Below are 12,399 nucleotides of genomic sequence, written 5' to 3'. Positions count from 1 at the left end.
TTGAAACTAGATTAGATGTTCATTTAAATTTAAAAAGAGCTCAAGTGAATAAGGAGTCAGTGATGTGTTTTTTGATGTGGAAAAGGCATCATGATTTGGTTTGGAAGGAGGGATTGTTGATGAAATTAAATATGATAGGAATATGTGTCAGAACATGTCATCGGATTAAAGAGATAAATGATGTTTCCTCTCAAGTTCAGGGTGATGTTGGACGATCCCTTTTTGCTGATGATGGAGCACCGTGGAAGAACATGAAGCACATTAAAGGGAAAAGTCCAAGAGGCTGTGAACGTGGTAGAAAGATGGTCTTCTTCATGGAGATTCAAGTTTTCTGTGGAATAAAAACAACTAAATGTCGCCGGGCGAAGTGGAGACAGGAAGGTTGTTGGTTCTGTCCCCGATAGATGTGATCTACGTGCAGGTTAGTGACGGTGACAGCTGCTGCTTTTATTTTGGTCGTACTGTCACTTTAAGAGCAGCGAAGCGGGAGACGCGCGAGACTACGGAGTTCACGTGAGATGTGGAGATCCAGAGCGGGAATTAGAGGCTGCTGAGGACCGAGCATTTAGCATTTAGCATTTAGCACCCAGACTGATGAAGGGAAAGACTTGAACGACGGGTCAGCGTCAGTAGCGGGAGAAGTCGCTGAGAAATGAAGAATCACCTCGTAACTGGGTTTGTTAACTGGTATAGAGGGAGTTCATTATTCTCTTTGAACATGTTGGTGTTCCTGTAGAAATGAATGCTACCTACATATCATCCTTTTAACCAGGCCACATAAAACAGTGTTGTTCACCAGGAAGAGAGGAGTTGATGCTCAGATAAAGATTCATGGACAAAACATCATGACGGTAAGATTCACTTTAATCCAGCAGCAATATGAATCTACAAACATCACATATATAATAGGAAAACACCAACAGGGAACATTTTCTGCTTCGTGTGTACTTTTACTTTTTGTGTTTTCAGTGTATTTTTGCTGACGATACTTTTACTTCAACAAGGTTTTGAATGCAGGACTTCTAGTATTTTCAGTCTGGTATCAGAACTTTTTCTGAAATAAAGGAGCTGAATTCTTTCACTGCTTCATATATAGTAATATAGATTATTCAGAGGGAACAAAGCAGCACTTTTACTTTAATACTTTCACTAAATGTTGCTGCTAACGCTTCTGTACTTTTACCTGAGGAAGCTGTTTAATTAAGGACTTTGACTTGTAATGGAGTATCTTTGTTTTCTTTGCTGTATTTGTACTTTTACTTCAATAAATGTTCTGAATACTTCATCCACCATTTGTCTGAGTTGAATTAGACTAAATGGTGCTGCTTGTTTCCAGAATGGCCACCAGAGGGAGCACTCTGCCCACTGACAGCGCTCGTTGCCCCTGGAGACTAATAAGTGAACTTATCAGAGGTAAAACAAACATCCTCAAATCTTTGTTTCATGTTACAGCAGCAGAAACAGAGGGCGTCTCAGTTTGTGGGGGAAACTTCAACTTAGTCATGAATCACAGCCGAGACGACGAGTTTGAGGAGGAATAAAAAAAACTGCTCTCAAACTCAGCAGCTGCAGTCTGTCACGTTTCCTTGTTCCCTCCATCAGATCTGCATCTGGAAGATGGGCGGAGCCAACATGGGTGGAGTCTAAGAGCTGATGTCCTCATTGGCTGCAGAGTCACATGATATTTAAATCAGCTGAAACTATTTTGATCTTTGAGGAAGTGAAACTCACACAGTCACTGCTGCTGAGAGGTGAAATGGCGCAGAAAGGAGTTCAGTTGGACAGAGAAACCTTCTCTTGTTGCATCTGTCTGGATCTACTGAAGGATCCTGTGGCTCTTCCATGTGGACACAACTACTGCATGGAGTGTATTAAAGTCCACTGGGACGGCCAGGACGGGACAGGAGTCTACAGCTGTCCTCAGTGCAGGAAGAGGTTCATACCGAGGCCTGTCCTGGTGAAAAACACCATGTTGGCAGCTTTAGTGGAGGAGCTGAAGAAGACTGGACTCCAAGCTGCTCCTGCTGATCACTGCTATGCTGGACCTGAAGATGTGGCCTGTGATGTCTGCACTGGGAGAAAACTGAAAGCTGTCAAGTCCTGTTTAGTCTGTCTGGCTTCTTATTGTGAGAAACACCTTCAGCGTCATTATGATGTCGCTCCATTAAAGAAACACAAGCTGGTGAACCCCTCCAAGAAGCTCCAGGAGAACATCTGCTCTCTTCACGACGAGGTGATGAAGATGTTCTGCCGCACCGATCGTCAGATTATCTGTTATCTCTGCTCTGTGGAGGAACATAAAGACCACGACACCGTCTCAGCTGCAGCAGAAAGGACCGAGAGGCAGAGAGAGCTCGAGGGGAGTCGAGGAAACGTCCAGCAGAAAATCCAGGACAGACAGAAAGATGTGAAGCTGCTTCAGCAGGAGGTGGAGGACATCAATCAGTCTGCTGAGAAAACACTGGAGGGCAAGGAGAAGCTCTTCACCCAGCTGATGAGTCACCTCCAGGAAAGAAGCCGCGATGTGAAGCAGGAGGTCAGATCCCAGCAGGAAACCCAAGTGAGTCGAGTCAAAGAGCTTCAGGAGAAGCTGGAGCAGGAGATCGCTGAGCTGAAGAGGAAAGACGCCGAGCTGGAGCAGCTCTCACACACAGAGGATCACAACGAGTTCCTGCACAACTACCCCTCAGTGTCAGCACTCAGTGAGCCTACAGACTCATCCAGCATCCATATCCGTCCTCTCACCTACTTTCAGGATGTGACAGCAGCTGTGTCAGAGGTCAGAGATAAACTACAGCAAGTTCTGGATGAAGAATGGAAGAAGATCTCAGTGTCAGTGAATGAAGTGGACGTTTTACTGTCACAACCAGGACCAAAGACCAGAGCTGGATTCTTAAGATATTCACAAGAAATCACACTGGATCCAAACACAGCATACAGACAGATGTTATTATCTGATGGGAACAGAAAAGTAACACGAATGAATCAGAATCAGTCTTATTCTGATCATCCAGACAGATTCAGTAGATGTTGTCAGGTCCTGAGTAGAGAGAGTCTGACTGGACGTTGTTACTTTGAGGTGGAGATGAGAGGAAGAGTTGAAGTAGCAGTCGCATACAAGAATATCAACAGAAAAGGGATCGGGAAGGAAAGTGTGTTTGGATGTAATAACAATTCTTGGTCATTAGATTGTTCCAATAACAGGTTTTGGTACAACAACATTGAAACTCCCGTCTCAGGTCCTCCATCCTCCAGAGTGGGGGTGTACCTGGATCACAGTGCAGGTACTCTGTCCTTCTACAGCGTCTCTGAGACCATGACTCTCCTCCACAGAGTCCAGACCACGTTCACTCAGCCGCTCCACGCTGGGTTAGGGTTCGGGTTCAGGTTAGGGTCTGTCTTTGTTGGAAGCACTGCTGAGTTTTGTAAACTGAAATAAACTGAAGTCTTTCAGGTTTCAGTGGGTTTAAACCTGCATTTTCATTTTCCATTTCATTTTCTCTCCATCATTGAGGCGTTTCTGCTCTGAACAAAGATCTGCTGTCAATCAAGCATTATGGGCGTCACCTGGACGTCTTCTTGATAGTTGTTATCTTCATGTTAATATGTTTTATTATTGTTTTTAAGCTCTTTTCACACCGTTCCTGTAGTGAAAACCACGTATCTCTAAATTTGGTGAAGTTGAATTAGATTATTTTCTGATAAACTAAAGAGATTTAAATGTTATTTTATGGACTGAGATATTTCTCCTGCTAAATTAACTATTTTAAAAAACCTGACAAAGCTGAAAAGGTGTTTATTTCTTAGATACGTGGTTCTCACAGGACAGCAACGCTCCAAATATGTGATGATCTGGTTCAATATGACGCTTTACAAATCAACAATATATAAAGTAGTTGAAATGAGCAAAACCTTCAGTGACTATGACGGTAAAATTCACTTTAATCCAGCAGCAATATGAATCTAAAAACATCAGATATATAATAGTAAAACACTAACAGGGAACATTTTCTGCTTCGTGTGTACTTTTACTTTTTGTGTTTTCAGTGTATTTTTGCTGACGATACTTTTACTTCAACAAGGTTTTGAATGCAGGACTTCTAGTATTTTCAGTCTGGTATCAGAACTTTTTCTGAAATAAAGGAGCTGAGTTCTTTCACTGCTTCATATATAGTAATATAGATTATTCAGAGGGAACAAAGCAGCACTTTTACTTTAATACTTTCACTAAATGTTGCTGCTAACGCTTCTGTACTTTTACCTGAGTAAGCTGTTTAATTAAGGACTTTGACTTGTAATGGAGTATCTTTGTTTTCTTTGCTGTATTTGTACTTTTACTTCAATAAATGTTCTGAATACTTCATCCACCATTTGTCTGAGTTGAATTAGACAACATGATGCTGCTGTTTCACAAACTGACCACCAGAGGGAGCACTCTGCCCACTGACAGCGCTGGTTGCCGCTGAAGACTCTCAAAGGTCATGAAATGTCATCTTCCAGCCTTTGGTGCAGATCCCTGTGAGAGAGGAACGCCCCTCAGCTTCATCAATATGTTCAGGCTGAGAAAGTTTCTTCCTGAAATGACTTCCATGATAAATCAAATCCCGGCTCTGTGCTGAGCACGGTCACCTCAGAGCAGAAAGCTTCTCCGTGTGGACGTTGGACGGTTTCACGTTGTCTGCTTGGTTTTCTCCAGCTGCTCTGTTTTCCTGCCAGTTTAGATACTTGCAGGTCGGTTAACTGGTAAATCTGCTAGCTGTGAATGTGTTGGTCAGTTAACAGCTTGTCCCGGCTGTATTCTGCATCTCTGCAAAGTTTAGAAATGAATGCTGGTAATTGTAAAAGTCAGATAAAGTACATTGTGGTGTCGTCACATGCTGCATATGCTGACATTTATGAACACGTCCAAAGGTTTTCTTGAATGAGAATTAACGGTTTGTTTCACTCAAATTCTCCCCAAAATCAAACAAACAGATGTTTTGCATTTAGATCTGGAGGTGTGCAGATATAGTTTGTATTCTCGACCTCAGAAAGAGGTTGTTTACCCCCAAAAGAAAAACCCAAGTTCGCTAAAGATTCTCTTCCTTGTTTTTCCAGAAGCTTCTAAATGCATGTCGTGGTCTTTGTCAGTAAACTGTAATGTAGAAACAAACCAAGTCATTCAAGGGTTCCTGAACTTTTGCCTTTTTTTCTACCCTGTAGAACAACACTGAAGACATTTAAAACTCATATCTATTTCCTTTGAAATGTATTTTTCAGCTGTATGGCTCTCCACTTCTAGAAATAAGTAGTGCTCACCACAAATCCATTTAAAAATCCCTTCTGCTGGTACTTTTAATCCTTTGATCCAGATTGAATTTGTATGGTACGTACTGCTTCCAAGAAACAGCTGTAAGCACAGACTCTAAATTCAGACTCTGAAAATGTCTCCTGACTTCTCCCTCCTCCTTGATTTGATGTTTTACCAAACCATCCATATAAATGGAAACAGTCGGACCTCAAATCACGTTGAAAACGAGCTTTTTCATCCCGACCGTCTTTTGAGCTCGATCACGTTACATTTGAATCACGACACAATCAGACTTCTTTTGTCGTCTCTCCTCAAACATTGAAGCGCTGAGGTTTAGATGATGAGGAGAGAGAAAGTTCTTCAGGACATGAGAATCCAGAGTTGTGCTGCCGGTACAGACCTGTACTGAGCCGGCTAAAGCAGAGGAAACAAGCACGGGACAATTCTTTTACTTTTGATATCAGTGTTACTCACCTTCGACCACCGACATGAAACGGGAGGTCCAATTCATATTCTATCTTCAGGATCCCTCTGCAGGTCACTCACATGGTTGAAGAGAATCTCTTTTCAATAAGTGACCTTTTCAAACGACAAAACCAAACACAGACCTCGTCCATCTTTATGGAATCAGATCAAATGTAGTAACGGCTGAAAAAGGCTGCTTAAATCTGAAATGAAGATGTTTCCAGTGAGCACAGAAACAGAAGTGAACCTTCAACCTGCTTCTCGTCTCGCTCGTCACGTCTCCGCTTCTCAACAACGTTGGACTTTGTTCTTCTTTCAACCTGAACGTCTCCTCGTCGGCTCGTTGCAGGTCTCCGCGTTCTGTTTCCGGTTTCCTGTCTCAGCTCGCTTTGGGACAGACGGGCTAAAAAGACGTAGCGGACGGTGAGGACGTCCTGTTCAATGTTTCCTTTAGTCACTAGATTTCTAATCCAAATGAAGAAGCAGCAGCAGCCGGCCAGGCAGCATGTGTTTCCTTCATGTTAGCGGTGACAGAGTGCTGCACCTGTTACCTGTTCTTCTGATCTTTTAGCTTTCTGCTGAAGAGGTTTCATCTTTGTGACCGTTGTCCATCGTGGAAGATGAACAGCTGAGCAACAGCAATATTTAAAGAGACTCTGATACTAAACATAGTGTTCTTCTTCTGGAGTGACAACAAAGTGATCAAAGAAGACTTGTTTAAAAAACAAAAGGGATATTTTTCTTCGTGACATATAGAGATTGCTGGATTTGATCCTATTTGCTCCGAGCTAATCAACAAGGTCATATGTTATCGTGACGTTGTGAATTGTATAGATTGTCACTAAATGTTCACGTGTACGATGATTTAAGCCTTCGTAATGTTTTACAGGAGTTATTTGAACTATTTTAGCGCCTCCATCTGAGGCAGCGTTCTCCGTATCCAAGTGAAATTAGAACAAATAACTGACCTTTATTGTGTGAATGCTGATTCAGCATTTACACTGTTGACATCCTGTTTCTGACTTCTTCCACGCGCTTTGTTTTGGTCGCTCACTACTTCTGCATACTCACCGAGTTCAACCATTCACATTTGAAATTGTTCAACTCTTTCAGGACATTTACGCCGACATTCAACTTTTTTCAAACATTTATCATTTTTTTGAACATATTTGTAACATTTGAGTGAATGAGGAGATTCTTCAACTCCTCTCAAACTTTCTGTCGTTGTCACAACAGCAGTCAGACATCATCTGTTAGAAAAATGACTCCGAGGCTGAATTCAAAATCAAACACATCGGACATTTATTCTTGCAAGAAGGAGCAAATACATGTTCACTCAAAGAAAGGTGTCCGGCATTGCTCGAAGTCTCTCCTCCGTAGTTCAGCTTTTATACAGCGTGACAAACAGTTGACAGTCATCCCCACTTCCTCTGTAGATCTGATTTTGTAGATAGTACTGAGTGAGGTCGTAGGTCACCAGATAAAGGTACAGAGACGTTGTAACTGAGACTAGAGAACCATGTTGTGCAGATAAATGGGTTCATCTTTCCTGAGACAACAGGAACATGTTATGCAACAGATAGACAAACATTTGACAAGTATGATGAGCTCATTATTTTACCATCATATCCCTCCTGTTTATACAAGGTATAACATGTACTGAAAAGTCGGTGTCGTATTCGTGGTCTCGTACGTTTGGTCAGTTGTAGAAATTCGCATATAAAGTGTGTCCTGTTTAGTCAATGTAACATTGATTAGTCTTTGGATCAATCCTCGGATACAGGGAATACAACAACAACCACAAATAATAAGTACGGCTGCTATCATTGAAACACTAGTGAAACAGGTGAGGAACAGGTCTGTCCATTTACCAAACCAAGATTCCATCATCCTGGAAAAAGGATCATCAATCGCAGCATTTACAGGAAGTTCCTCACTCGGGGCGGTAAGACCCCGTAGAGCCTTGGTGGCAGATCCATCTGATGCTGTGTTGTTAGGAATAAACGTACAACATACGGAGCCAAACATTTTGCATATACCCCCCTTTGTCAGCCAGCAGCGTGTCCAGTGTCATGCGGTTCTGCCACGCCATAAGACTAGTGGCATCAAACTATTCTCTGAGGCCCTGAACAGCGTCTCATGTATAGGACCTCAGTGTGGGCGTCCCTCGGAGCATCCGATGCAGTCGGCTTTGCCCGTCATCTGATCTGAGTACTGCATCCGCTGTAGTCACATATCGGTATCACCATATCCCGTCTCTAGTGACACCACATCTGTAAATTTACTTATTTTCAATCGTCGGCCTACAGGATCTACGTGTGAGCTCGTATTTGAAACGCTTTGGCGGGATACCGTGGTGTTTGGTTGTACTATATTTATCCAGATGAAGCCCTTTGGATCTGCCCCAGATATATCTGCCCCTCGTACTAACAGTCTGGAGACGCATTGTTTTGGATCCTTCAGTGTCAGTATTAAGGTGTTGCAGTTTCGTATGTGACAACCTGGTGCGGTAGATCCCTAAATCAGAGACAGTCGTTGTTTCAGGTCGGTACAGATGCTACCATGTACTGGATACCCATAGCCCTTTGAGCTGGTGGTCCACACGACCTGTTTCCAGCTCATGCACATGTCCCTTATGTCAGTCTTTTGGGACGCCATGCAGATATTTATCTGTCCAAACTAAGCTACGGTCTTTCTCTTTGCAGGGAAGAACTGCACATGCGTCAAATGTTAGACTGGCCTGTTGCCCTTCCGTGAATGTGAGAATTAATGCTCCCTGTACCCGGTACTGATTTTTTGTTCCTTGCAAATTGTCCATCAGCCCTTACAAATGCTCTTGTAGTGCGGCGAACTTTGTCAGTAGCCTGAGGTCCTGTTGTGGTCTTGTCGTCTGATGTCTGATTGTCAGGTATGTTATGTTGGGCTTCCTACCAAAATATGGGGAGTACTATGAGCAGAGCTGTGACTATCAGAAAACAAAGGGTCCCACTGAGGCCACAGAGTCCTATCCTCCTGAATGGATGCCATGTTATGCTGCCTTGAGCCATTTTAGCTGTACTGTCCGTCCACAGATATACCAAAATAAGCTCACCAGAACCTACTCACCAGGGTGTTGTTGGTTTCTTCACTGGTTTGAGACAAGTACCCCTATTGGTATCACCTCCCTTTGTAGCCAGACTTCACCAACAGGGGAAATGCCGGCTTATCTGGTATGTCTGTGTTATGTGGTTCAGGCAAAGGTCTCATCCTTCTGCAATGGCTGAGGTGTATTCAGGAGGTCCGTTCAGCAATCTGAACTGCTGTTGGGGTCGTCAGGAGTATCTCGAAAGCTCCTTCCCATCCGGCGGAGCTCCAGTATTTATTTTTTTATCACCTTAATGAAAACCCAGTCCTCTGGTTTTAGGTCTGTTGACTGGTTTTCCACCACCTGTGTAGGAGGGACAACAGAAGACATGATATCTTTTCTTTTTAACATTTTGGCCATGTAGTCTGCAGTCGTCTGGTCAGTTGTCTCCTTCTTGTCCACAAAAGGTCCAAGTTGTGGCATGAGATAGGGATGTCCGTGTATCATTTCAAACGGTGAGATGCCTCTTACACTGGGTAGAATATGCATATTTAATGTTATCAGTGGAATGCATCTCATCCAATTCAACCCTGTTTCTGCCATCATCTTTCTCAATTTGAATTTGATCGTCCCATTAGTTCTTTCCACTCGGCCTGCTGACTGTGGATGGTATGAGCAGTGATGTCTTAACTGTGTCCTGAAAGCTGTGGCTCGGTGTTTTATAATGTTGTTCACGAAATGTGTTCCGTTGTCGCAAAATATCCTTTCTGTTACTCCAAATCGTGGTACAATGTCCCTTGTAAGCGCTTTTGCTACGGTCGATGCATCCGGTGATTTAGTCGGGAATATTTCTACCCACTTTGAAAAGGTGTCGATGATAACTAGGCAATATTTCCTTCGTTCGCGTGGTGTTAATTCAATAAAATCCATGCAGAGATGCTGGACTGGATACTCTGGTGAAGGGAACCGGCCCCTTGTGGGTCTCGTGTTTCCTTGGGGGTTGTGTTTTGCACATGTAATACATGCCAAACAACATTTTTTAGTAGTTTGTAAAGCCATATGTTGTAAATACTTAGTTTATTATAGATACCATCCCCCCTGTTGCGACATGGTTCATCCCATGGCTCAAAAGGTCGCATATCTATCTAAACTTTTTTGGAGTACCAGCTTGCCTTCTTGTCATCTCAATAAATCATCGTCTTTTTGTTGTGCTTTGTTTGTCTTCCACTGTTGTTTTTCTTGTTCTGGAGCATTGTTCTGCATGTTGTTGTTTTTTCTATAGTATCTCGTTGTCTAGGGCAGGCATGTCCAAAGTCCGGCCCGCGGGCCAATCACGGCCCGGTCAGATTTCATACGGCCCGCAGCTTCGGTCTTATAATGTATTAGTTATGGCTCGCTGGCTCTGTCAGAATAAATAAATCATACAAATGTAAAGATGTAATTCCTCCTTTCACCACACGGTGGCAGCACCGTTCTAATGCTATCTGGCTCTGCATCCCTGCTGTGAACCCTTCTCAAATCATTTCTGCCATGGCGACCGCAAAAAAAAAAGAGAAAAGTTGACAGTGAGGGCCGCCGCTTTCAGGAGCGGTGGGAATTACAATACTTCTTCACTGAAAATCGAGGCAATTGTGTTTGTCTAATTTGTAAAGAGGCGGTTGCCTTGTTTAAGGATTTCAACGTAAAGAGACACTACGAGACTAAACATGCTCCAACGTACGGCAACCTAACAGGGAGAGGCCGCGCTGAAAAAGTGAAGCAACTCCAAGCTGCTCCGGCATCACAACAGAGAGTCTTCACGGGCCTCTGAGTCAAAGGAAAACACAACAAAAGCCAGCTATGTTAACAGCTAAACATGGCAAACCTTTTACTGAAGGTGCGTTCATCAAAGACTGTGTCATAAAAATCGTGGAGAACATTTGCCCCGAGAAGAAGCAAGAATTTATGAATGTGTGACATTAGTGTCAGCAAGTTATCTGTTCCTTGATCAATCTGAAATTGAGTGTTTTGAACGGTAGCGTCTGTCACTATTAACAGTGAAAAGCCTAAAGCACACTAATGCACTTGGACTTATGGCACTTCTGTTATTAAACTCTTGAATAAGATGTGTGTTATAACTGTTGATGTTATGTACCTGTAGATGTGACACAAACTATTGCTTTCTGAAAGATCTTGTAAAAGACAAAGGCAAAATTCATTTGTTTTAAAGTTTAATGGTAACAGACCACTTCGCATTACTTATAACTCCTGTTTAAAATGTTCATGAGGCAAAGATATTTAACTCGTGGAAATTGAAGGTATTCTATACAGTTTGTTCAAAGTTATCTGACTGAATGAAAGGCAGAATTGTGTTTTTAGAGTTGTTCACGTCTGCCTGAGTGGCTTATATTTGGTGACATTGTCATTTGAAAAATAAAGGTAATTGTGACAATGAAAATTGTTTTATAACAGTGTGTATTTTCATGTAACTTTTGTGGTTAAAAAAATGTCAGAAGGAACTATTGGCCCCCGGGCATCTTCACTTTATCAAATTTGGCCCTCTTTGCAAAAAGTTTGGACACCCCTGGTCTAGGGCAAAGGTCCTCAACAGGGGGTCCGCGACCCCTAGGGGGTCTGTGGTGGTACTGCAGGGTGTAATTTTTCATATTTTTCCAAAATCGTTTTCTGTTTCTGGTGTCCATTGTATGTTATGGTGGGCAGCCACAGGGTCATCATAAATGAGTTTAGACAGTGGGGAAGTCATTTCTGCAAATACTTCTCCGTTTGCTGATCTTACTCAGATCTGTTCTTGTGCCAATTTCTGTAATTTTGGGTCCTCATCACTCCTAATAAGTGACCTACATGCTCCTGAATCGCACAATAAGGTTACTTCAATCTCTTCTATCAGTAGAGTCACAAAAGGTTGATCTTGTTCTGTGAGTAGTATTTCAACTGTACTTATCTCTAACACATCACTGGTCTCCTCCTCTTTAGTTTCTAGTTGGTCTGTGTCTGTGAATCATGTGAATGTGTGTGTTTCTGTATGACCTGATCCTGGAGTGGTTGTGGTTAGTCATGTTGAACCTGTCTGCCACCGCCAACCGTCTACTGCTCCTCCTCCTCCTCTTCCTCCTCCTCCTCCTCTTCCTCCGCTCCTCCCGTCTCTCCACCCCCTGCAGTCTCTTGCCCAGTGTCCATTCCTCTTGCAATTATAGCAGGTGTCCTTACCTGTCTCTGGTGGTCCTCCCCCACGGCCGCCAGCCCCTCTCCATCCACCTCGCTTCCTCCTTCTGGTTGGAGTAGAGGGGGTGGAGTTTGGTGACGGTGTCGTGGGTTCGGAGACGGAAGCTGGCTGAGCAGCCGGAGACGGAATAGACGGTAACGGGCGGATCAGCTGTTACCGGGACGTCTCCCATGTTAGGGTATGGAGGAGGATCGGGCCGCGGTCCCATGTTGGGTCGTTTTTGTACCACATAATCATCATCTTCATCATTTTTCCGGGAGAAATGTATTTCAATTATTAGATATAGTATTGGTGCATTAAGAGCTATACTACCTTCCCCCGCCTTTTTGTTTTTAATCTCTCCCAGATCAGTTCTCT

The 12,399-nt window shown here is 43.1% G+C and overlaps 1 protein-coding gene across 2 annotated transcripts; it reads left to right on the top strand.

Annotated features, from left to right (window-relative positions):
- Window positions 1–266: 266 nt before the first annotated feature.
- Window positions 267–4,367, top strand: LOC138210860 (tripartite motif-containing protein 16-like). Of its 2 annotated transcripts, none has more exons than XM_069170199.1 (3): window positions 267–675; window positions 773–851; window positions 1,337–4,367. In XM_069170199.1, the coding sequence occupies exon 3, from the start codon at window positions 1,679–1,681 to the stop codon at window positions 3,437–3,439; it is 1,761 nt and encodes a 586-aa protein (XP_069026300.1). In that variant the 5' UTR covers window positions 267–675; window positions 773–851; window positions 1,337–1,678; the 3' UTR covers window positions 3,440–4,367. The 2 variants fall into 2 exon arrangements, with proteins under 2 accessions (XP_069026300.1, XP_069026301.1); XM_069170200.1 differs by having other exon boundaries at window positions 406–421.
- Window positions 4,368–12,399: the final 8,032 nt, after the last annotated feature.

Source organism: Embiotoca jacksoni, unplaced genomic scaffold (genome assembly GCF_022577435.1).
Source record: "Embiotoca jacksoni isolate LCO1_2020_lvr unplaced genomic scaffold, fEmbJac1.0.p SCAF_48, whole genome shotgun sequence".
NCBI classification, from domain to species: Eukaryota; Metazoa; Chordata; class Actinopteri; family Embiotocidae; genus Embiotoca; species Embiotoca jacksoni.
The sequence above is the reverse complement of the archived record's forward strand: the minus strand, read 5'-3'. Positions and strand labels throughout refer to the sequence as shown.

Coding starts and splice junctions, on each gene's coding strand:
- LOC138210860 (XM_069170199.1), top strand. CDS start 1,679: ATGATATTTAAATCAGCTGAAACTATTTTGATCTTTGAGGAAGTGAAA.